At 36.4% G+C, this 25,964-nt stretch overlaps 4 protein-coding genes across 4 annotated transcripts; 2 read left to right on the forward strand and 2 right to left on the reverse strand.

Moving 5' to 3' along the window:
• The first annotated feature begins 6,144 nt into the window (after window positions 1-6,144).
• Window positions 6,145-9,143, forward strand: LOC108834513 (uncharacterized). The gene is made up of 5 exons (XM_018607850.2): window positions 6,145-6,533; window positions 8,099-8,158; window positions 8,364-8,426; window positions 8,513-8,581; window positions 8,695-9,143. The coding sequence occupies exons 1-5, from the start codon at window positions 6,237-6,239 to the stop codon at window positions 8,809-8,811; spliced, it is 606 nt and encodes a 201-aa protein (XP_018463352.1). The 5' UTR covers window positions 6,145-6,236; the 3' UTR covers window positions 8,812-9,143.
• Window positions 9,144-18,410: 9,267 nt separating this feature from the next.
• On the forward strand, window positions 18,411-20,871 carry LOC108817704 (protein NUCLEAR FUSION DEFECTIVE 4). The gene is made up of 2 exons (XM_018590463.2): window positions 18,411-18,872; window positions 19,289-20,871. Exons 1-2 carry the CDS (start codon window positions 18,543-18,545, stop codon window positions 20,642-20,644), a joined length of 1,686 nt encoding a protein of 561 aa, XP_018445965.2. The 5' UTR covers window positions 18,411-18,542; the 3' UTR covers window positions 20,645-20,871.
• A 77-nt stretch (window positions 20,872-20,948) lies between these two features.
• Window positions 20,949-21,867, reverse strand: LOC108817705 (uncharacterized). The gene has a single exon (XM_018590464.2). It carries the CDS (start codon window positions 21,703-21,705, stop codon window positions 21,145-21,147), a length of 561 nt encoding a protein of 186 aa, XP_018445966.1. The 5' UTR covers window positions 21,706-21,867; the 3' UTR covers window positions 20,949-21,144.
• A 1,816-nt stretch (window positions 21,868-23,683) lies between these two features.
• On the reverse strand, window positions 23,684-25,600 carry LOC108814341 (amino acid transporter AVT6E-like). The gene has a single exon (XM_018586893.2). It carries the CDS (start codon window positions 25,270-25,272, stop codon window positions 23,884-23,886), a length of 1,389 nt encoding a protein of 462 aa, XP_018442395.1. The 5' UTR covers window positions 25,273-25,600; the 3' UTR covers window positions 23,684-23,883.
• Window positions 25,601-25,964: the final 364 nt, after the last annotated feature.

Raw genomic sequence — 25,964 nt, forward strand, 5'->3', positions numbered from 1 at the left:
ATTGGCTCTAAAGGAAGGTTGTTTCTTGTCGGCTTAGTGTCTAGGAGTATTTTTGACTCTCTAGTTTGTATCACATCCTGTGTATTTCCATATTTAATGATCAAAGTATCCTTTAGTGAAAAAAGTGTACAAATGTAAAATATTAGTTCCATGGCTGCTTTCGTACAATTGAAGGCCAAGAGAGAAGTATGTGTCCCACTAAGATGAATATCAATGCTTAACAAAGGATGTATATTGCACGAACACATTACCGTCATGACACGTGTTATTTACACTTTGGTGTTACACATAGATGGATAATGGATATAAACACCTTGCAACTGAAACGTACGTGTCTAAAAGTCATTCACTCACAACCCCCATTTTGCATGGTCATTACTCATTATGCAACTGGTTTCTTGTTTCTTCAACTTAATACCATCCAATTAAAAACTAACCAATTTTAACTTTATTAGAAAAAAAAAAACGGGTGTATCAAAACACCTTCCAGAGAAACCTAAGACAAAAGCTCTTAAGCTTGCTAAGTCGATTTAGAAGAATTTGTTACACGCAGTTTTGAGTTTGATATACACATGAACGACTTGGTCAATGGTTGGTTAACATTAATTAGTAGTTTGATTAAGAAAAATGATTATTTTTGTTGGTATGTGATCTGCTCTTAATCTTGCGTTGTTGTTATTAGGTTGTTACTCCGGTTTATTAGTTAGTTAGGAGTCGGTTAGACTGGTTTGAGGTTTGTTCAACTGGTTTAGCACTTACTCTCTGGTTAGGCTTGTAATCCCTTTGGTTTATTAAGAAAGGAGATTAGGGTATAAAGAGAGTTAAGTTGAGACTCGATAGATTAGCTGAGTGTGAGTAGAGACGACGAAGACCTCTGTATCATCACCATCTCCGATTGCGAGTGGTGTCCTTTGTTCTAGTGGATTTGCTAGACTGAGTCTGGCCCCAGGGATTAGTTCTCCATATCGGAGAGATACCCTGGGTTATCAATCGTGTGTCTCTTGCTTTTACTTTTCTTTTCTCTTCTGCATCTCTTTGATTCTTGAGTGGTGTGAGGTTACAAAGAGAGATCGATTGTGCATTGAGCTTGTTGATTCATCTTGAGTCAACTAGTAAGCTTTCTCAACAAGTGGTATCAGAGCCAGGTTCAATCCTGGGAGGTTCACGATGACGACCAAGAAGATCCGAGCGGAGGTGGAGCTGTTCGACGGCACCGGTGACTTCTCACTATGGACGATTCGAATGATGGCGCACTTCGGAGTATCGGGGCTAAAGGAGGTCGTCCTCAGCGACAATTTCGAGATCGAGGTTCCTGTAACCAAAGAAGAAGGAAAGAAAGTCGATGACGATGACTCAGGCACATCGGAGGTGAAGACAATTCTTGATCCAGTCAAACTTGAGAAGGACGAGAAGGCGAAGGATATGATCATCCTCAATATCGGGAATCAAGTCCTCCGAAAGATCAAGCACTGTACGACAGCCGCTTCGATGTGGTCCTCGCTAGAAAGGTTGTATCTTTCTAAGTCTTTGCCCAACCGCATATTTGTTCAATCTTTGTTCTATACGTTTAAGTGTGATAGCAGTAAGTCTATTGATATAAACGTAGATGATTTTCTAAAGATTGTTGCAGAGATGGGGAGCTTGAGCGTGAACGTCACCGACGAGATCCAAGCTATCGTCTTCCTAAGTTCTCTCCCATCGAGCTACGATCAGCTGAAACATACTTTAAAAGTATGGCAAGGATTCTCTGACGTTGGAAGAAGTCATATCGGCGGCAAGATCCAAACAGAGGGAGATCCAGGATAATGGGAGACACGAGAAGGAGGGGTCAACGATTCTCTACTCTTCAGATCGTGGTAGACAGGGAAGACGTGAGAATGGTCGTGAGGATGGTGGTTCAAAGAACCAGAGAAGCAGAAGCAAGTCAAAGGCGAGGAAGGTGACTTGTTGATACTGCAAGAAAGAAGGCCACGTCAAGGCTGAGTGTTTTGCAAGGAAGAAGCGGATGGAACAAGATAGTGATGGAGAAGCTGGAGTAGCTATCAGTCAACTTGATGCTCCGAGTGCTCTTACAACAGTCGGAGATGATGCAAGCATGAACTGGGTAATCGACTCCGGATGCACACATCACATGACCTGCCATCGCGAATGGTTCGTCGAGTTCGAAGAAATCAAGTCTTCGAAGATTCTTCTGGGAGATTACACCACCATTGAGACACTAGGGGTTGGTACCGTGAAGCTCAACACTCGTGGAGGCACAATAAAGATGCTGAAGAATGTGAGATACGTTCCATCACTGAGAAGAAATCTCATCTCCACGGGGACTCTGGATAAACTGGGATTCAAGCATTGTGGAGGCGACAGCAAGGTCATCTTCATGAAGAATTCCAAGGTCGCACTATGGGGGCCATTGGTAAACGGCATGTACATCCTGGAGGGCGAGACGGTGCTCCCTGAAGTCTGCAACACTCAAATCTCAAGCGTATCTGCTCCATTGTGGCACAGTCGCCTGGGTCACATGAGCTACAAGAACCTCCAAATCCTGGTGAACAATGGCATCCTCAGGAAGAAGGATGTTGGACCCGAGTTCTTCTGTGAGCACGGCATCATGGGTAAGGCGAAGAGAGTAAGTTTTGGCACTGGAAAGCATGAGACTTCCAACATCTTGGAGTATCTTCACGCCGACCTATGGGGCTCTCCAAATGTTCATCCTTCGTTATATGGTAACAAGTATTTTCTCTCTATAATAGATGATCACTCTAGAAAGGTTTGGGTTTGTTTCCTTAGGACTAAGGATGAAACTTTTCTTAGGTTTAGTGAATGGAAAGTACTTGTAGAGAATCAGGTTGATAGAAAGGTGAAGTGCCTTAGGACAGATAACGGCCTAGAATTTTGCAATCTGGCGTTTGATGGGTTTTGCAGGAAGAACGGGATTAAACGTCATAGGACATGCTCCTACACACCGCAACAGAACGGCGTAGCAGAAAGGATGAACCGTACAATCATGGAGAAGGTGCGCTGTCTCCTGAGTGAATCAGGATTGAGTGAAGACTTCTGGTCTAAAGCTGCGGCATTCTCCGTCTATACCATCAATCGGTCTCCTTTGTCAGCTGTTGGTTTTAAGGTGCCTGAAGAGATTTGGTTGGGAAGGAAGTCGGGTTACTTGCACATGAGGAGGTTCGGGTCAGTGGCGTACGTTCATACAAATCAGGGAAAGTTGAAGCCAAGAGCTGTCAAAGGTGTCTTCATTGGCTACCCTCCGGGCACTAAGGGGTACAAGATATGGCTGCTAGACGATGAGGAATGCATTGTTAGCAGGAACGTCAAGTTTTGTGAAGACATGTTGTACAAGGATACTTTGAAGGAAGCTGGTCACATCGATAAAGCTCCTCAACAGTTATCAGAATAGGAGTCAGTAAAGATCCCTCTAGGAGAATCAATAGTTCAAGGAGGAGCTACTTCAGATACATCGGAAGGAAGCAACTCAAGTGGGTCTGAACCTGATGACCTGGAAGCTACGGGATCGGGTCTTACTGATTATCAACTGGCAAAGGATAGGCCACGCAGGACAATCATTCCTCCTGTCAGATTCAATGACTATGATTGTTCTGAGGTGGCATTCGCGTTGTCTATGTTCGAGCTTATGAACACAGAGGAGCCAAAGGATTATGCTGAGGCTCGAGTCAGCAAGGATTGGAAGAAGTGGGGTAAAGCATCTGACGAGGAGATGGATTCTTTGAAGAAGAACGGCACGTGGGTGTTAGTGAAACGACCTAAGGACCGAAAGGTGATCAGCAACAAATGGCTATATAAGATCAAGCCAGGGATCGAAGGTCAGGAGCCTGAGAGATATAAATCCAGGCTAGTTGCACGAGGTTTTACCCAAAAGGAAGGAATCGATTATCATGAGGTGTTTGCGCCAGTTGTAAAGCATGTGTCGATTCGAACATTGCTTTCACTGGTTGTGAATCTGGACCTGGAACTGGAGCAGATGGACGTCAAGACAGCGTTTCTCCATGGGAACCTTGAGGAAGACTTATACATGGAGCAACCAGAGGGGTACGTTGACAAGCACAAGCCTGATCATGTTTGCCTCCTGAAGAAATCACTGTATGGCCTTAAGCAGTCACCTCGCCAGTGGAATCGACGGTTCGATGAGTTCATGTCAATTCAAGGCTACTCCAGAAGTGACAGTGATGCGTGTGTATACACTAAGGAGACGTCAAATGGAAGTCTAGTGTATCTGCTGCTGTACGTAGACGATATGCTACTGGCAGCTCAAGACATGAAGGACATAAGAAGGTTGAAAGATCAGTTGGAGTCGAGTTTCGAGATGAAAGATTTGGGGCCAGCTCGCAGAATCTTAGGCATGGATATTTTCAGAGACAGAGAGAAGGGTATTCTAAGACTGTCTCAATCCGTGTACATCAAGAAAGTCATTGCGAATTTTAGAATGCAAGATGCCAAGACTGCTGCTACCCCAATAGGAGCTCACTTAAAGCTCTCATCGGTGAAAGACGCAGAGGAGTGCATAGATACTGATGAGATTACTTACGCGTCTGCAGTAGGAAGCATCATGTATGCTATGGTGGGTTCTAGGCCTGACCTTGCGTATGCAATTGGCCTAGTAAGCAGGTTTATGAGTAGACCGGGTGAAATCCATTGGGAAGCTGTGAAGTGGCTTCTGCGTTATATGAAGGGATCATCAGATGTTCAGCTGGTTTATACAAAAGATAAGGAAATAAAGATTCAAGGCTACTGCGACTCAGACTATGCTTGAGATCGTGACGGAAGCAGGTCCTTATCAGGTTATGTATTCACGGTTGGAGGAAACGTCGTGAGTTGGAGATCAAGCTTGCAGCCAGTGGTGGCGCTATCTACTACTGAGTCGGAATACATATCACTTACAGAAGCAGTGAAAGAGGCAATGTGGCTTCGAGGTCTTCTATCAGATTTTGGGATCACACATGGGCCAGTTCAGGTGTGGTGTGATTCCCAGAGTGCGATATGTTTGTCTAAGAATGCTGTCTTCCATGAGCGAACGAAGCATATGGCTGCCAGATATAACTTCATCAGAGACATCGTCGAGAAGAAAGAAGTTGAAGTGTTGAAGATTCACACGAGCAAAAATCCGGCTGACATTCTAACGAAGGTGGTGCCGGTGAGTAAGTTTAACGCAGCGTTAGGCTTACTCAGAGTCATTCAAGCCTAAAAGGTTTGAGCCATGCCAGATGGTGTAAGTCTAGAAGGTGAATCCACTGGGAAGAACAAAGTCGACTGTTTGGTTTAAGGAGGAGCGTGTCAAGCCTAAGTTCAGCTCAAAGAGGAGTATGTTGGTATGTGATCTGCTCTTAGTCTTGCGTTGTTGTTATTAGGTTGTTACTCCGGTTTATTAGTTAGTTAGGAGTCGGTTAGACTGGTTTGAGGTTTGTTCAACTGGTTTAGTACTTACTCTCTGGTTAGGCTTGTAACCCCTTCGGTTTATTAAGAAAGGGGATTAGGGTATAAAGAGAGTTAAGTTGAGACTCGATAGATTAGCTGAGTGTGAGTAGAGACGACGAAGACCTCTGTATCATCATCATCTCCGATTGCGAGTGGTGTCCTTTGTTCTAGTGGATTTGCTAGACTGAGTCTGGCCCCAGAGATTAGTTCTCCATATCGAAGAGATACCCTGGATTATCAATCGTGTGTCTCTTGCTTTTACTTTTCTTTTCTCTTCTGCATCTCTTTGATTCTTGAGTGGTGTGAGGTTACAAAGAGAGATCGATTGTGCATTGAGCTTGTTGATTCATCTTGAGTCAACTAGTAAGCTTTCTCAACAATTTTGTATATTATTTTGTATTATGAATGATAGATATTAGATAGTTTCTTTATTAGTCTAGCATGGATTATGCGACCATATCATAAGTTTGAACACAACTGCAAGCCCGTGAGTAAAAGGAGTTGACTAGACCAGCGAATTGAGTAGTCATGCGCGACGCTACCCTAATATTCCAACACACGATAGAATTAAAAAGCCATGCCACAAATGGTCTATGCCACGTATATACTTAAGGGGGTCCCACTTTTATCAAGAAACCAGAAAATAAAAGTATTATTATAAAAAAGAGTAACTCAATATATATACAATATCCACCCATTAACTTGCCACAGAGATTTCTTCCTCTTTACTTTTTCGTCACCACCATCTATCCCTCTCTATCTCTCTCTCTCCCAAACGGTTGAAGATTCCGACCATGTCAGGCGAAAACTGGACTCACGTGGCCATGTCTGACGACTCGTTGGTGGCCGACGCGCTGCTTCAGCTCCGTCACTCTGAACCGACGAAGAAGAGCGACGCATCTCTCGTCAAGCTCAAGTGGAGCGTCCGTCAACGTAGATCAAGAAAAGGAGACCAAACGCGAGCCAGCCCCACCACTCCTCTTTCCTTGAGCGACGCCACGTCTCTCAGCGGCGGTGGCGGTGTCACCACCGTGGAAGGCCTTGACGAGTCCAGCGCCACCGTAAAACCATTTGAGACCTTTAGATCTAAGGTTTGTCTGATCATTTCACTCCATTTTTTGGTATTTGAAAACTATGTGATGGCCGTAATAGACTCGTAGATACTGTTTATGTGCGTGTGTGACGAACGTATCCCTCGTGATGCGGTGCGTTGATTTTCTTTCTTGTTTATATCCTTTGCCTTACCTACACGACGAGACTTTTTAGTTGTTCTCTTGTGGGTATTTTCGTCATTTAGGATCCACGATCGGCTTACTCGTGTAGGTACAACGACTTTTGGTTGACAGAAATACCCCCAGCCGTGGACTCAAAATTAGGTTTTTTTTTTTTCCTTTTCCAAGAAACTAATAAACCTATCTTTAGATTTAGTTGTCTTCTTGGAAATACTTCTCGATTTGAGTTTGAAACTGATGAGTTCGGTCGTCTCTGCTTTTTGCTTCTTTTTGCAAACAAAAGAGTCACGTTTCCCACTTTTGGTGCATCTCTTTCTTTCTGCGTTACGGAAAAGACTAAAAAGCCCCTCACATCAAAGGAATGTGTTTTTTAGTCAAAAATCAAAATCACCGATGCAGCCTTCAATGCTGACAAGGAAAAAAAACACATTCATTATTAACAAAATGATGAAAGACCCCTTGTCATAAGATGAGCTCCTTTAGACGGTAAAGGGTATGTCGGTCAATGCGAGAGATTATCGCTGGCATTATTTATCATTTATGGGGTTTGGGAGACGTTTCTCGTGGAATTGAATTTAAGGTTTAGAGTACGAGTGGATTAGGTACGTGTGTGGTAGAGTTTTGTGGGGAGAACAGTTATCAAATGTGGCGCAGTGAACAGTTACTAGTAAGGACTCAGACTCAGGCTCAGAGCCAGTGGTCAATCTCAGTTGTTGCCAGCGATTCGGTTCTTGTGATTTGTCCGTTAGTTTATATTGGTGACAGTTTGTTGAGTTAGACATTAGTTAAGATTGTTTTCTGATTTTCAAGTTGACTTTAGTCGGTGGTTAATATTTGTTTTCTTTCTTTTGAGATCAAAGTAGAGAGTCTACAACTAAAGAAGAGGAGAATTTTTGGGTTTAATAAAAAACGATAATTAAGGACAAGTGGTGTTGTTGTGTGGAGAATACGTGACACTAATTGGGGTTGGAGGAGAAAGCATGACGTGTGAATGTTACTACCAAACACACGCGTTAAAGTCTCAGATCTCACGCTCCACTCACGTGATTCTAGTTTTTTTGTTTCTAAATAGTAGTATCTTCCTCTTTATGTTTTTTTTTCCTTTTTTCTTTTCTTTTGAGGGCATAAGTTGTTGACCAACAAGATTCTTCTGAATTAACACGGTTTGAATTGTTTTCTAAAGATCACGAAGTTTTAGCATTGTATTTGTTTAATGCTAACCAGAGATGATTCTTTTGTTAACGTGCCCCTAAAGACTGTTGAATGGTAGGTGTGTGGTTACTTTATAGAAATGATAATAGAAAACGATATTAAGTTTGTTTAATGGTATCAGTTTGGTGTGATTATTGATTTTTTGGCTGGCTTTTATCTGGTGGTGTCGTAAGTCGTAAGCCATAATCTGAATCTTGGGTTTTGGTGTCCAGGTTTCTCAAACGTGTGTAATAACAACAACAACTCTTTTCAAGAGATCAAGGAAGAAAAAGGTAAAAAACAGAAAAGACATACTACTTCTTTATTCACTGGCACTGTTAATATTAATAATAGTCCTAGCCCTTGACTTTGGTTCAGTTCCAACCAGGCAATATCCATAGCTTGTTTGAATATGTTTAGATGTAGAGTTTTGAGCTCTGACAAGGATATCATTACATATTGGCCAGTTTTGTCTAATAAGTGCGTCCTTTTGGACAGACTTTGGCGGAGCTTAAAGGTGAGGAAGTCATGCTCTTGAAGGAAAGCAAAGGCCTGAAAAATGTACAAACCTCATTTTGGCTTTCTTCTGTATGTCTCTCTATTCTCCGTGCTAATCTTCGATTGGCCTTTTTTTTTTCTTTAATCAGGAATTAGCACGTATGCGCGATTTGGTCGAGGAACAAAGAACAAGAAACAACGCTCTAAAGAAGATGAAGGTGACCACATCTCTCTCTCTCTTAGACATTCACTATGTTCTTTTTTTTCCTTGCTCTCTAGACATTCACTTATAATCATGTAACTCGAGTAGATTATTTTCTTATCTATACAGGCTGAATCACAATCTGCCGTGTCCTGCAAACGTGCTTTCCAACAAGGCTCCTCCTTTTTGCTCCCTGACCTAAACATGCCACTAGATTCAGACATGAGCCCAGAAGTTATATGCTGAATGAGCATATTATTCTTTTGTTTTTCCATCATACCCCACTATACCTCCTTCCACAACCATCTTTTTTTTAACTGTAACTATATGAATATGAACAAGATAGATTAATCCTATATATCCTCACCCATTTGGCCATTTCCCGTGGCTGCTGTTCGAGTTTATGTTTCTTGACATATCTCTTTCTCTAGCTGGTAGTATGATGTTTTTGATTTGCCACTCTCTCAAGTGATTCTCATTTTTCCTCATTTTCATAGGTTAATGGATATACACTTGTTCTATATTTCTTATTGCAAGATCACATCGGCCTTTCTATCAATGTAAAACGTTACAGACCTTTTTATTACGCTGTAATTTGATTAATGTATAACATTAGTGTCATATGATCTCCTCTCCAACAAATTTTAAAAACTGAATCAATAGTCAAACGAAAAAAGCTTTTGGTTCATGGGTTCGACCGGATTTTAGTAGGATCTTTATGTTTAATCATAGAATAAAAAGTTGAATAAAATTTTACAAATATAATTGAATTTTAGTTATTAAAGTTGTTAATAAAAATAACTATATATAATAAAATTTTAAATACAACAAATAAAATATATATAAAAGCTTTTATTTGTAGCAGTACTTTCCATAAATGCAGCTATATTGGTTTTTAAAAACTTTTTAATAAAACTGATTTTGGTAGAGTAAGTTTTTTTTTTTGAATTTGGAGTAAGTTATAAACAAAATTTATCTTTATCTATCTAATCCGGATATTCCCTCGGTTTAATTTTGGTTTGAACGGTGCAGTCTGATTTTTAAAACACTGTTCTCTGCAGTCTTTCACATCTATCGCTAATTTTTGTTGGCAGTTTTAATTCAAAAGTCAAAACCATCAGTCCTAAATTTAATCTATTAATTTATAGTTAGTCTATTATGGAAAGACTTGGTGAGCATGGCAAGAGAGAAGGAAGAATAATGAAACTAAAATTAAGAATTATTGTGCTATTCATCGTTATAATAAATTTAACCGGGGAAGATGAAAACCAAAGGAAGGCGAAAGAAGTTATGGAAGGACTTGGGAATCAAGGCGAGACATCTTTTATTAACTGAGTCACTATAACTAATGTTTCGATTAGTGTTTTTGGTAATGATAACGATTCTGTTTTATATTTTGGCTCCGCCCCTAACGATCGAACTCATTCCTTACCAAACTTAAAACTTTGTTGTATATATGTTTTGCCAGATACTCTGTTAATAACACAAATGAATATACAAAATTTCATAAAATAATTTTATAAGATGAAAATAAACTATACTGAATAAAGTTAACATGTTTTGTTTGTAACTTTGGTAGTCTCTCTCTTCGCTTTTTCTTTTTGTTTGTTGATAATTTTTTTTTACTGAAATCTTTTTTTGAAGTGCTCTTAGAACATCTTCAAAAGATTTTAAATATAGAGTTTTTTGTTTTCTAAAAAACATTCAAAACTTCAAATTTAGAGTTTTGAAGATTGCAATTTTATATTTGAAGTTTTACTATTGAAAATTCATCTTTTTATTTACATTTTGTTCCTTACAATTAATCTCACATCAATTTATAAGTATTTTTCGTTTATCATTTTAACCTTTAAAATTTTATATCTCATAAATATTTCAGATTAATTTTTATAAATTCAAATTTCACATATACATTTAAATAAAATTTTAAAATAATATTTGAATGATTTTAAAACTAGAATTAGACAACAAAAATATTACAAAAGAAACTTAATAACTTTTTTTTAAAGTACATGAAGTCATTTTTGTTACACAAATTTAAATATTACAACAAGACTAATAGTCAGGTAAATTTGTTCCAAGACCTCCAAAATCTCCAAAATATTATCTAAACAATTTTTTATAACCAAAATAGAATATTACAGAAATAATTTTATGGGATAATATAGTATTTTACTTGTATTTTAATATTTAATTAATAATTTTATGGGATAATATAGTATTTTACTTGTAGTTTAATATTTAATTATGTATTTCTGTTTATAATTTTATTTTAAGTATAAGATTTTATTAATTAATATTACTATAATATTTTATATATGTACTAGTTATTTATAAAAGTTTTATGGATTTATATTAATTATGACAAATATAAAAATAATTGAATAAAATATAAATAATTTTGAAATATGTTTGAAGTTTTTCTTTTGAAAAAGAATATTTTGAAATTTCAGACATAGAGTTCTGAAAACTCTAGAATAGAGAATTTTTTTTTTTGAAAATGTTCTTGTACTCCTCTTTTAGTAATCAGTTGTTTTTGTACATCATAGATATATCAACCACACATGTTGAACATTCTATGGACGAGACATGGGTAGGTTTGTTATAAGAAACCAATTCAATGATTTTGGGACAGAAATGAATGTCATCGTCTGGCGTCAAATTAAATTCAGTAACTACGAGTAACAATTACTACCTCCATGGGGTTCTTCCCATTAGGATTCTTAATATATGTACTAGATTTTGACCTGCGCTTTCAAAGCGCGGGTTTATGTTTGGTGAAAATTTTATATAATCACATTTATATAATCCGTCTTGTATATGTATTTATATAATCCGTCTCATATATGTATTTTATATCCAGATTTATGTTCGGTAAAACTATATTATACATGTATTTTTAGGTTTTTAATTTTGAATTAGATATTTTAAATATAAATCAATGTAACAGTTTTATAGTTTTGATCGGTGTTTTGAAATTCGACTTAGACCTGCGGTTGAACGGATTACCGGTTGATCAAAGATAAATTCAGTTCGGGTTTGAAAAAAAAAATTTAAAAATCCAATAAAAACTACTAAAATCGAAATCCGGTTACCGGTTGAACCACTGGTTGAACCAATAAACAATTTTTATTTTTTATAAATAATTTTTGTTAAATAGTTGGGATTATATTTAGGAAAAAATCGGTTTAAAACCAAACCATTAAATAGTTTGAGAAAAAAACGATGCAGTTTCAAACATGTCCGGTTGGAAAAATATTAAAATGATGCAGTATCAAACACGGAATAATCACATACCAAAATTAAATTAGGAAGCCGGTGGTTAATGACAGACCAAAAACAATTAAAAGAGAAACCAATGCAGAATGTCCAAAATATCATTAATGAATACAAAAGAAAGCCTCTTTAATAGAGGTAAACTGAGTAAAAATCCAAATGTGCTTGTACTTTAATAGTATAGATTATATATATATATATATATATATATATATATTATATAGATAAGTAATTGTGGATCCCATAATTATTTACGTATATATAATATATACATACATATATATATACATAATACATACTCCTTCCGTTTCATATTACTTGTCGTTTTAAGTTTATGCACACATGTTAAAAAAACATTTAATTTTACATATTTACAAAATAAAAACACTATTACCAATATACCTAATCATATATCAACCAATAGAAAAATAGAATAAATAATATTATTAATAAATTTTGCATTGAAAATCGAAAATGACACTTATTTTGAAACAAAAAATTTCCTCTAGAACGACAAATAATTCGAAATGGAGGGAGTATACTAAGAGCATCTCCAACCCTATGCTATATTTGCCTCTATACTCTATAATAGAGTAAAATCTACTCCAACTCATCTCTATTTATTCCTCTAAAATAGAAATTTGCTATTTTCACCTCTATATTTAGAGGAAAAAATAACATTCCTCTATAATAGAGGCATACTTTTTTATTTGCAAAATGGTCCTTTAACTTTTTGTGATTATAATTAAAATACATGTTTATAGATAAATATAATTCTTTTTACATATAATAACACATTTTTAGTTTACATAATAATTTTAAACTTTCACAATTATAAATAATCATAAATAAAAATACTATTAATTTATTCAAAATTGAAAAAAATAACAAATGAAATTTAACGTTTTATTTAACTGAAACTAAAATTAAAATTTAACTATTAATTTTTTTACATATCTTTAACATATTAATAAAAATCTTTATGTTCAACATAAATATTAATCAATATTTCTCACTTCGAAATGCATTAACAAATTATTTATGTGAAAATAAAGTATTATGGTTAGGTAATGTTTACTTTATTTTATTTTATTATATATGGTAGCTTTTTGTAATAAAAAATTAGTTTAAATAATATTGCAATTTTATGAAAATTAAAAAGATTACATGATTAGATGAATTTCAATATTTATAAATAAAAGGTCTTAGTTGTAATATAATAAAAGAATCTTTTAAGAATATTCTTTTTTAGAGGAAGAAATAGAAAAATACATTGAAGAAAAACACATCTCTATTATAGAGTTCCTCTATTATAGAGGAAAAAATAAATAAATACATAGGAGATGGTCTAAGAATCCATTGAGAGAGACTGGAAGGTAGTCTTAAATTGATAGAACGAATGCGAAATTACTCAAAGAGAGAGTTACAAAAAGGGACACATTGTGACTTTTGTTAACATTAAAAGACACATTGTAAATTTAGCAAATTTAGCACACAATATGTGGCCAGCTGTTCTTTTTAAGACCATACTGACCTTGCTTTTCTATAAAAAGGAATTGTTTTTTTTTGAAGCAACCGTGGAATTAGAAAGGTGTTTGAACTAATGGAAATTATTTTGGACTGTTAGATGAGTTTTATGTAAGAAGATCCGACGGCTTACGGATGGTTTGGTTGTAGTGTTTATTAAATGAAGTTATGTGCAATTAATGGATGAACAAAATCTACGAAGGTTGGTGTCCCGGTTCATTTCTAAAGATAATAGTTAAAAAGCTCTATCTTTTGTTATTATTATTCATTTTACATTTTATGTATTTCTTTGGTTTTTAATCAGTTTTAAGATATGTAAAACTATTATAATTGATTCAATAAGTTCTAATTTTTATTCTCTATAACTTGACATCCATTTTCATATATATATTTTTTATATTTTAACATTTATACAATATATAGATATGGATGGAAAACTCGTAGACGGAGAGACGTGGATATGATTTCTATGATTATATAGACATGTGTGGTTATGTTTTTGTGGACATAACATGATGGATATACTTTGTATAAAAGCTAACTAAGTGTGATCACTGCGTACTTGATGGATATATATTTTGTATAGAACCTAACTAACAAAGTATATACATAACATAATTGATATACTTTGTCTGATCACTGCATATTTGTTCATCAACTCTCATGTCCACAACCACCACATCCACACAGTTGCCGTCACACTGATCACATATACACATCCTATGTCCATAGCAATCACATCCACACCTGGCATATCCACGAAAATGTTATTCACACCTATAGAGGAAGCAAATATGGCAATTACCGCCATCTCCATAACCACCGACCTTCGCTTCATATGTGTCATTGCCATCTCCATAACCACTACGCCACCACTATGGTAACCACCACCTTTTCCACGTCTGTTTCTAACTCTCTATCACCTTCTCTTTCATAACCACAATCTCCATAATCTCAATCGCCTCTTCTAAATCTGCTTCTAATTTTCTTTCACCTCCTTTTCCATAACCACAATCTCCATATCCATAACCATCACCATCTCCACCACCGTATCCACCGCCATCTTGACCATGACCTCCACTAATTCTTCCAATAGCATCTTTTATGGATTCTCAATTTCTCATATGTGAAAGTGACAAACATAAACCCTTTTCATCTTCCAATCTCACAATCAGTGACGAACTTAAACCCCTCTTCACTTCCCAATCTCGCTTCTTGTCATCGTGAACCAGCCGACGCACCATCAATTTTCTTAGCCGTAAAAATTCATAGATCACCGATTGAAAAAAAAAATCTGGATTTTAATGGTTCTGTGATTTTAATGATCATCGTAAGAAAAAGGGAGAAAATATAATCAAGAAAAAGAACAAAATGAGAAAGGGGATCTGAAGATTTTGTGCTATCGATGCAAAATAATATATAAAAAATATCTATAATCTATTATTTACTCAGACACGTGAATGTCTAATACAAGGACAAAATAGATAAAAAGACATGAGAAAGTGTTTTCCAAACTCAAAGTCTCTTTATGAGTAATTAGAGCATCTCCAACAAACCCCTTCATTTTTTGTAGGGTCCACCTTCAAAATAAAGGGTTGAAGGGGTGATTCTCCAATGATGACCTTCAATTTTTTTTTCTTGAAAGCTTATATTTTACACTTTAGTCCTCAATTTCAGTAATAGTTCATTATAGTCATTAAAATTTTATAAATTAACAGTAAACACATATTAATATTTATTATTGACATAATTAGTAAAAATATTTAATTATAACATCAAATTACTTATAATAAAAGATAAAAAACATAAAAACATAAATTTACATATAATAATAAACATAAACAATTCAAATTACAATATATATATATATATATATATATATATATATATATTAAAAATACAAAACTAATCAATACGATTATTTCCGTAATGCTCCCAAATATGCTCAATCAAAGCATTTTTAAGTGCTAAATGAGCATCCTTATTTTTTATTCGAAGATTATGTGCTAAAAATTGTTGAAAACGCATATCTTCGTTTATGGCCATCTCAACATTTATTGGCAGAGCCGGTCTTGCATCTCGAATCGGTGCATTGATATCTCGTTCATCTTCAATTATCATGTTATGCATTATAATGCATGTATATATACAAAAAAGAACTCAGCAACAACAAACCGAAGAGAATGCTCAAAATTCATATCGAGAATACTTTGGTGATTTTGGAGGTTCAAGACCAAATTTACCTTAATATTAGTAATATATATTCAATGTGTAATTTTTCAGCTTATGGATTTATCTGAATATTAGTATTGTAAGATATATTTTAATGTGTAATATTTCAGTTTATGTAACTTTTATTTGATGTAAAATATTATGATTGTAATATAATTTTGTATTTGTGTAAAATTTTCCAAAATATAATGTGTGAAATAATATGTTTATATTTTTTTATTGAATATTAGTATATATTGCTATATAATATTTATTAATATATTATTATTATTTTAAAATAAATTTATAAGACCAAAATCATAATATTTAAGTGTCAATATAATTATAATAGTAGAATGCCAAATAGGAAACAATAAGTACACAATCATTAAACATATATAAATAGAAGGACTAAACTGAAAAGTAAACAGTGTTTTAAAGGCTTGTACAGTGCCCCTTCATATTTAAAGGTGTACTGTTCACCTCTTTAAAATTTGAAGGGATAAAGGGCTGTTGGAGTATAAAAACCTTTAAAAAATGAAGGGATGAAGGGCTGTTGGAGAGTAAATAATAATAATATATTAATAAATATTATATACCAATATATACTAATATTCAATAAAAATATAAACATATTATTTCACACATTATATTTTGGAAAATTTTACACAAATACAAAATTATATTACAATCATAATATTTTACATCAAATAAAAGTTACATAAACTGAAATATTACACATTAAAATATATCTTACAATACTAATATTCAGATAAATCCATAAGCCGAAAAATTACACATTGAATATATATTACTAATATTAAGGTAAATTTGGTCTTGAACCTCCAAAATCACCAAAGTATTCTCGATATGAATTTTGAGCATTCTCTTCGGTTTGTTGTTGCTGAGTTCTTTTTTGTATATATACATGCATTATAATGCATAACATGATAATTGAAGATGAACGAGATATCAATGCACCGATTCGAGATGCAAGACCGGCTCTGCCAATAAATGTTGAGATGGCCATAAACGAAGATATGCGTTTTCAACAATTTTTAGCACGTAATCTTCGAATAAAAAATAAGGATGCTCATTTAGCACTTAAAAATGCTTTGACTGAGCATATTTGGGAGCATTACGGAAATAATCGTATTGATTAGTTTTGTATTTTTAATATATATATATATATATTGTAATTTGAATTGTTTATGTTTATTATTATATGTAAATTTATGTTTTTATGTTTTTTATCTTTTATTATAAGTAATTTGATATTATAATTAAATATTTTTACTAATTATGTCAATAATAAATATTAATATGTGTTTACTGTTAATTTATAAAATTTTAATAACTATAATGAACTATTACTGAAATTGAGGACTAAAGTGTAAAATATAAGCTTTCAAGAAAAAAAAATTAAAGGTCATCATTGGAGAATCACCCCTTCAACCCTTTATTTTGAAGGTGGACCGTACAAAAAATGAAGGGGTTTGTTGGAGATGCTCTTAGAAACACATAATGTGTCTGTTAGGGTAAATTTCTCTTACTCAAATTAGTGCGTGTTGGATTGCTATTTGTGCCTCGAGGCCGGTGCAGAGTCCTCGTGTCTTTGTTTTTCGGTCAAAGTCCTCGTACTTTGTCGTTTAAAAAATAGGTTAAGATTTTCGCATATCATCTTTTTTTTTTTTTTAAGAGATCGCATATCATCTTTATTTGTCTGTTTTTGACTCGATGCATTGTTTTCGATTCTGTTTATTATGAAAGCAAAATAAAAGTTCTATGTGAATCCTTCTCCTAGGAGGTATCGAATATAATACTATACGTTATATATATAATTATAACAAATGGTTAGATTATTAAAGTAATTAAGAAACGAGGTCGATAAGACCGAAGCCAATGGCAATGACCTCACGTGTTCAGCGCAAAACCTTCGCATGACAACAAATCATACCGTTTTGCTTTATGTGTACTACTTGCTCTGTTTTTATTTGTAGGTAGTTTTAGCAAAATAGATTTGTTTCACAATATAAGGTGTTATATATTCCAAAACAATGAAATAATATAATTAAAATTCATTTAAGTAGAAAGTGTTACTTTTCCATTAAATGTTCTTCTTAAGAATAACAATAACTTCACTCTCTAATTAAATGTTCAAAAAAAAATGAATGTGTTAATAGATAAAGCAGCGTATTTTGCTTGCTGATTTCTAAAAAGTTTAAAAGTCTTAATATGCGTGTTTTATGTTAAACTACCTACAAATAAAAACAGAAGGAGTATAATAAAACGAAGGCCGTATTCAAGCAATATAAATAGAAATATTCTAAATAAACAAAATATCCTATAATTTAGACTGGTTTCCTCGAAGTATAAATAAAACTAAAACAAATAGTGTGAACCTTTTAAAAAAATAAATAGATTTTCCGTTTTAGTTTTGAGACAATTGGCTCATAATACAAAAAAAACATGATTTGTAATCTATCTATAACAGTAAATTTTGGTGTCTCGCAATCAAGGCAGTATTATCACAGATTTAGGGTATTCATCTAATTATGGAAAAAAGTAATTATGGAAAAAGTTTTGTGTATAGGGTACAATTTCTCTTTGATTTTGTAGAACATAGACAGTAAGAACAAATAACAATAATAGAAGTATGAGTAGGATGTTGCTAAAAAAAAGTATAATTGGATGTAATTTTTCTCGTCAACTGCTTGCAATAAAAAAAGTAGTATTAGTTTCAGAAAGTAATGTAAAAACGTCTCAAGATTCACGCTTTTGTAATAAAAAAAGAACTCATATAAAACGTATATGCATTAAATATGTGAAAACATTATAATATGAAGACTGAAGAAGATTAAAGAGAGTAGTGGGCTTATATAGATTTTAGCTCTCTCCCTCTGTGCACATCAAATCTAAGCAGTTTTAAATCCCAAAGTGAGAGAAGAAGAAGAAGATCGGAGATGCCGAAGCTGGTTGAGAAAACGGGAAGCCGACCACCGTGGGTGGGGTTAGCAGCCGCCGTATGGGTTCAGATGTCGGCGGGAAACGCTTCAACTTTCGCTCTCTACTCCGCCGCTCTCAAATCGGTTCTAGGGTTTAACCAGCAACAGGTGACGATCCTCGGCGTGGCCTGTGATCTCGGGGAGAACATGGGTCTACTTCCAGGTTACGCAAGCAACAAGCTTGCTCCCTGGGCGATGCTCCTCATCGGCGTCTCCTCTTGTTTCCTCGGTTACGGCGTCCTCTGGCTCTCCGTCTCCCAAATCGTTAACGGCTTGCCTTTCTGGCTGGTAAGAAGAATAATCAGATCCTTACATCATAAAGTGTACATCTTTTGATCAGTGAACTGAGAAAGTTACTATCTTTGTGATGTTTTGTTTACATAAAAGTGTACATGTTTTGATCAGTGAACTGAGAAAGTTACTATCTTTGTGATGTTTGTTTACATTAAAGTGTACATCTTTTGATCAGTGAACTGAGAAAGTTACTATCTTTGTGATGTTTTGTTTACTTAAAGTGTACATCTTTTGATCAGTGAACTGAGAAAGTTACTATCTTTGTGATGTTTGTTTACATTAAAGTGTACATCTTTTGATCAGTAACTGAGAAAAGTTAGTATCTTTGTGATGTTTTGTTGACATAAAGTGTACATCTTTTGATCAGTGAACTGAGAAAGTTTGTATCTTTGTGATGTTTTGTTGAACAGCTGTTCGTAGCTCTGGTTGTGGCAACTAACAGTAGCTCATGGTTCGGCACGGCGTCTCTTGTGACCAATATGAGGAACTTTCCTGTGAGCCGAGGCACTGTGGCGGGACTTCTCAAAGGCTTAACTGGGATCAGCGGTGCAGCTTTCACCGTCTTGTTCAGCGTCTTGCTTCACCATTCCGCTTCTGATTTGCTTCTGTTTCTCACCGTTGGTATCCCGGTTCTGTGTTTGTCTGTTATGTATTTCATCCGTCCCTGTATTCCCGCCACCGGTGAAGACCCTTCCGAGCCTCTGTATTTGGCTTTTCTCCTCGGGACGAGTATCGTTCTCGCTGCTTATCTCGTTGTGACGACTGTCGTTAGCGAGGTGTATTCACTGCCGAGTATACTTAGATACGTTCTTGTGGCTGTCATGGTGTTGTTTTTGTTCTCTCCTCTTGCGGTTCCCATCAAGATGACACTCTTCCGTTCCAATGTCAAGACGGGTTCTTCGGATAATCTAGCTAAAGAGGAAGGTGAGTCAACAACACAGGAGGAGCCGCTGCTGATAACTTCTACCTCGGATTCAAACCTCCTGGGGTCTCTCTTCGAAGGAGATGATGATGATATGGAAGTACTTCTTGCTCAAGGAGAAGGTGCGGTTAAGAAGAAGAGGAAGCCTAGAAGAGGCGAGGATTTCAAGGTTGGTCAAGTCTTCGTCAAGGCTGATTTCTGGCTCCTTTGGTTTACCTATTTCCTAGGCATGGGTTCAGGTGTTACGGTCTCAAACAACTTGGCACAGATCGGATTCGCTTTTGGTATCAAGGACACAACAATACTCCTCTGCCTCTTCAGCTTCTTCAACTTCATAGGCCGTCTCGCTTCAGGTGCCATATCTGAGCACTTTGTCAAGTCAAGAACGCTTCCAAGAACAGTGTGGATGGGAGTGGCACAGCTAGTTATGGTGTTCGCATTCCTCATCTCCGCCATGGCCATCGACCACACCATCTACGTGGCGACTGCTCTTATCGGGATAGGCATGGGGTTTCAGTTCTTATCGATCGCCACAATATCGGAGCTGTTTGGTCTCAGACATTTTGGGATAAACTACAACGTGATACTCTTGGGAAACCCGATAGGAGCCACCATATTCTCGGCCCTTCTTGCGGGATACATCTACGACAGGGAAGCGGAGAAGCAAGGGAATCCCACCTGCGTTGGTCCTGATTGCTTCAGGGAAACGTTCTTGGTTCTAGCCGGAGTTTGTGGCCTTGGAACTCTGCTTTCTGTTATATTGACTGTGAGAATCCGACCCGTCTATCAAGCTCTCTATGCGTCTGGCTCATTCAGGTTGCAGCCCCAATCAGCCGGTCATTGATATTTCTAGGGAGAGTAAGAGAGAGAGACGAAAGATGATATAAAAGAAATAAAATGTTATATCTACTTTGCATTGTATTATTGTATTCTAGTATTTGTAAACTTTATTGTTTATTCAGCTGTAAACTGTGACTTAAACCGGCCAAGAACCGGTAGGGAGAACCTTTATGTAACGGGCTTATTGATCATCAGGTTGTAATGTTATTTGTATCTGTTTGATGTTTTGTATTAGTGTTGTTGATCGCTACTCTTTAACAGTTGCACAGAAACAGAAGAAGATATTCTCTCATCAACTACTTGTCAAGAGTCAAAGAAACAAATCTTGTAATCAGAAACGAGTCATGTAGTAGAAATGGAAAAAAATAATAATGATAAAACCTTATATTATAGGACAGAGAGCTTCATAATTCTATATTCTAAACCACACACTCGGAAACAAGAAAGAGCTCATCAAATACACGTGTTAGTGGAAGAACCCTAAAAATCATCATCATCAAACATTCAAGTAGGTTTCAGATTTTGAAACATAGAATCCCACTTGATCTCTTCTTCTTTCTCCTCTTTCAAACCGTAATCGAAAACCACCGTAGAACTCGAGAAGCTTTCGAGCCTACACGGAGTCCCGTTTGTCAGCAGAAGCCTCTCTTCCTTGCCGTTGCTCGGCGTCACGGATCTCTTGCTCCTCTTCATCAAAGCGCCTTTCCATCTCCCGTTCCCGCCGCTTCTCGGCACGACCACCAGAGCCCTCGACGACGACTCCTCGCGTCGGATCCACGCCCTGACGTACTCGGAGAAGCACTTCCCAGTCTTCCTGATCGCGATCAGGACTCTCGAAATCGAACGAGCGGTGAGCGGAGACGGTTTCTTGTCTCTCCGAGCGAGCTTGAGGATCTCGAGGCGGTGTTTGGCGATGGAGATTCCCATGCTCTGGAGGAACTCGTGGTTGAAGTAAGCTATGTCTTCGAACTCGAGCTCGTTGTGGGAGAAGGAGAGGCCGTACTCGTAGATGAGCGTGTCTTCGAGATTCGTTCTTGATAGCCATGAGAACCAATCCATTGTCATGCGATCGAACAAGAAGAAGAAGAAAGAAGTTTTTGTTGGTGAGAGTGTGGTCCGGTTTGGGGAAGGTAAAGTCGTTCGAGTGTCTGTGTTTATAAAAAGGAGAGACGGTTGGGGTTCTTTTTGACTTTTCAAAAAGTAGCGGGGGGGGGTACTTGGTAAGGTGGGTAAACGATGGACCAAAGTGAAATAGAAAGGGTCAAAGTTAAACAAAAACAAACAGGTTCACACATCTTTAGCATTGTGAAGATGTATGTGTTAACACATGGAGGATGACTGAATGTGTGTGTGGGTATGTCCATTAATCACGGTGTGTGAAAATGCTGCTTTGCTATCTTTGCTTTTGCTTTTTGGATTACTATCTCTTTGTGAATATTATACTATTCTTCCATTTACAAATTCGCTTTAAATGACCTTAGCCAAAATACATATTCTACATGTTTTGGCAAATCAGTTCGTTTATATCAGAATTATTTGACAATAAAATACAAGATTGATAGGTAATTAACCATTATAATAACCTATATAAATTAAAATTTAAGTCAAAGTCAAAAGTAAAATAAAAATTTGTTATATATTATCATCTGAAAACTAATTTTATAGAATGTTTGTAATTTTTTTTTTACAAAGCAATACCAAATATATAGTAATGTTTTTGATATAATTTTTATTCATATTTTCTTTGAATTATAATGATATTAAAATTCAAAATTGATATGTGAGATAGATGTTGATGCTCAATTCTATAAGAAATGCGTTGAAGGCTGCCGTGACTTTAAAATATTAAGAAGAAAAATTTCATAGCATATAGATTAATATTATTATAAATTATCTTCGTTATAAAGCTAAATAAATATTGTTAGCTTCTATTAAGTTGAATATATATGTTTGTCCCGTTTGTTGACAAACATAATAAATAGAATATGGATTAAATAACTAAATACTTAGTATTATCTTCGTATTTAGGTCAACTAATAACCATATAAAATACTACTATATATGGAAATTAATATTCACCTTATGTAGTCAACCAATATTTTCTCTGTATTTTCTGGCACAATATTTTTCTGTATTAATTCTTGCGTAGACCACTGTTATTACAATTTTTATGGGTTTATTACTGACGTCACTGAACATGAACCCATTTTTTATGTTATCGTCAATTTGGCTTTTTGAATTAAGAAGGAAGATTAATTATTAACAAGCTTGTGAGCCATTAATGATGGATGTGATTACAAAGAACATAGACACGAGTGGATGCAATCATGAAAATATACATCCATCACTCAATCAGAATGTTGTATAAACATGTCTAACAGTTGCAAATTTAACTTATCGATAGAGACGGATAAAAGACACGATTGGGAATCACGGGATGAGCATGCAAAATTTAAAATGCGCTACCAGCCATTAGCTAGCTTCCACTCCAATTTTCGGTTTGGCCATATTATATGTTTCAAGGTTATTGATTAACCATACTAACTTCCCATCTCGCTCGTATATTGGTTTTATTTGGTTGGTTACACCATACATTCTTTGTACTTTATTCACATAATCGACGACTAAGATTGAATTAGAAGATTTGCATAAACAACCTAGGTAAAGTCGTATCATTATACAATTTTTATTACTCCACGCCAATCAGTATTATACTTTTTTGTGGTCATGAATGAACCAAAGGTGTAATAAAAGAAGATGGGCACTATCTTTATTGATAACCTTTAAGTCGAACTTAAGTTTCGTTACCTTGCTTTAGTTTAAAAACTACATCAATCCCGAAGCTCTGTGAGTCATTCTAACAACCAGTTCAAAACTCGCAGATTAAATCATAGTTATATTTCAGATACATTCTCGATCTAAACCCGGTTAAGTGTAAACCAACTCGGTTTCAAATAAGATCGATAATGAATCCTAATCCTCAGACGGTCCAAGAAAACACAAAAGAACAAAGATAATGAATCAAAGCCAGAAAGAGAGGCTATTAATAAAAACAGCAAAATTGCGTATATATATATATCAATAAGAATCGTGGTCTGTATACAGCATCGGTACGATGAAATCTATGGACCCTAAACGTGCATGCAGCAGTCACAAAACCGAAGACTTCCGGTTCGGTACTGGACTAAGAATCTCTGATTTGTATAAATCTAACAAGATCTTGAAACCCGCTAAACAAAAGCATCAATCTGATTTGCTTCTGAGACTATAAACGTTGCCAAGCGTTCCCACGACACTAACCACCACCGCCAAGATCAGCATCAACCACGAAACAGATCTCTCCGCCGCGCTTAACGAATTGCTCCGCTTCCCTAACCTCAACGCTATAAGAGCAGGGAACGTAAAACCAAGCGAAACCGCCGACGTTGCCCCTGTGAACTTGAACGCAGTCCATATATTCGGAATCATCGTCGAGCCAATGTAAATAAGAGCCAGCAAGACCACCGTGAGCCCCAAAGATCTCTTCTTGCTTTCGCACAGAGGAGGCGAGCCTTCAAACAACAAGGTATCCACCGTTTCTCGCAACGAGAAATGGATCACAGGGAAGACGAGAACTAAATGAAGAACGTACCCCACTCTGACAACGTAGTTCACCGCGGAGCTGAACCGGATGCCTAGATCTCGGTCAAAGTTGGTCAAAATATCCGACTCAGTATCCTTACCGAAGAGAAGATAACCAGAGACAGCAGTGGAAGCATAGACAACAACGCAAACAGCCGTCGTGATCCTCCCAACACGGTTCATCTTAGCAGGCGTCCGACCTTCGAGCTCGTTATAGATCGGCTGGACATTGAAATGACAAACGTAAGCGTTCGTCATTATCGGTATCACCACGAGAAGATCCAAAACCGCTTCTTTAGAACCAAAATCAGGACTCATCCTCGGAGCATCGTCAACCGTGCCTTCAACAAGCTTGACCGCCGCGACAACAAAGCAAACAACGACAAACACAACAGCAAGAGCCACGGAAGCAGCTGACGTGACGCTCAAGGAATCGATCTTGTTCAAAGCACAGAGAGGAGCCAAAAAGACGACCACGACGATCAAAATCAAAACTTTACGGTGGTCCCAGAACCCGTTGCCTAGCCACTGATCCAAAACCCCGACGTGGTGGAGCGAACCGGACATGACGTCACCCATGATGATGAGGTAGACGACGAGGAAGCCGCCGTTGTTGACGACGATGCAGATCTCGGAGAGAACCCTAGCGGGCTTCCCGAGCGCGGACTGCACGACCTCGCCGTAGGATCTGGAGTTGTGGAGAGCGGAGAATCTGACGAGGAGCTCGACGCTGATCTCGGAGAGGATCGCGATGAGGAGGATGAGGAGGAGGCCTAGGACCAAGCCGAGGACTTTCATTGTCGCCGGCAATGCCATGATCCCGGCGCCGATTATTGATGTTGTGAGGTTGAAAACGGCGCCGGAGATCCCGGATCCTTGGTTAGATCCGGAATCGAGAGCATGGCCGTTGTTGACGAAGCTTTTTTCTTCGTCGTCGAGAGGAAGGAACTTGTTCTGTTTCTGTAACTCGACGTAGGAGTTTTTGGAGATGGCAGAGTAACTGCTATCCATTTCGCCGATATCTGATGTAAACTCTCTCTCTCTCTCTCTATAAAATCGCGATTCGATATGATCCGAGATCGGGGGAGACGAAAGGGGGAGACCTTTTTTTTTTATTTTAACTTCTGGTGAAAATGGGGTTAAGGATCAACGATGTCTCAATTGGTCGTTGTTCCTGAGTCGTCGGCGAGAGATAGATTTGAAGGAGAGAGGGGAACTTAACTTCTATCTTGCTATTGGTGCATTTTTCTTCACACGTGGCCTCCTTTATTAAACAAAGGATTCATTTAATCTTTTTCTTTTTCTGGATGTAAATGTTAAGATTCATTTTCTATCTTTCATTCTTCAATAAAGTATCTTATTAATTGGTGTGATTAGCAACTACGTTCTGTTCCCAATGGGGATGTACACTTTACCCGATATCTGAAGCCGCACCCGAACCCGATCCCAAAAACCTGAACCGAAATCTGAATCGAAATAACAAAATACCCGAACAGGTATTGATTTAGGAGAGATTGGATATCCGAACCCGAATGGATAATACCCGAACCCGAATGGATATCCGAAGATAACCGAACATATATATACTTACCCTTATATTTCTAGTTTTCATCTCTCATTTTATTTAAAATATTTATATTAATGTCACACATACTCTAAAATTATATAATAATGGAGAAAAATGATTTGATATTCACTTAAAA

The sequence above is a fragment of the Raphanus sativus genome, chromosome 7 (genome assembly GCF_000801105.2).
Source record: "Raphanus sativus cultivar WK10039 chromosome 7, ASM80110v3, whole genome shotgun sequence".
Taxonomy (NCBI): domain Eukaryota; kingdom Viridiplantae; phylum Streptophyta; class Magnoliopsida; order Brassicales; family Brassicaceae; genus Raphanus; species Raphanus sativus.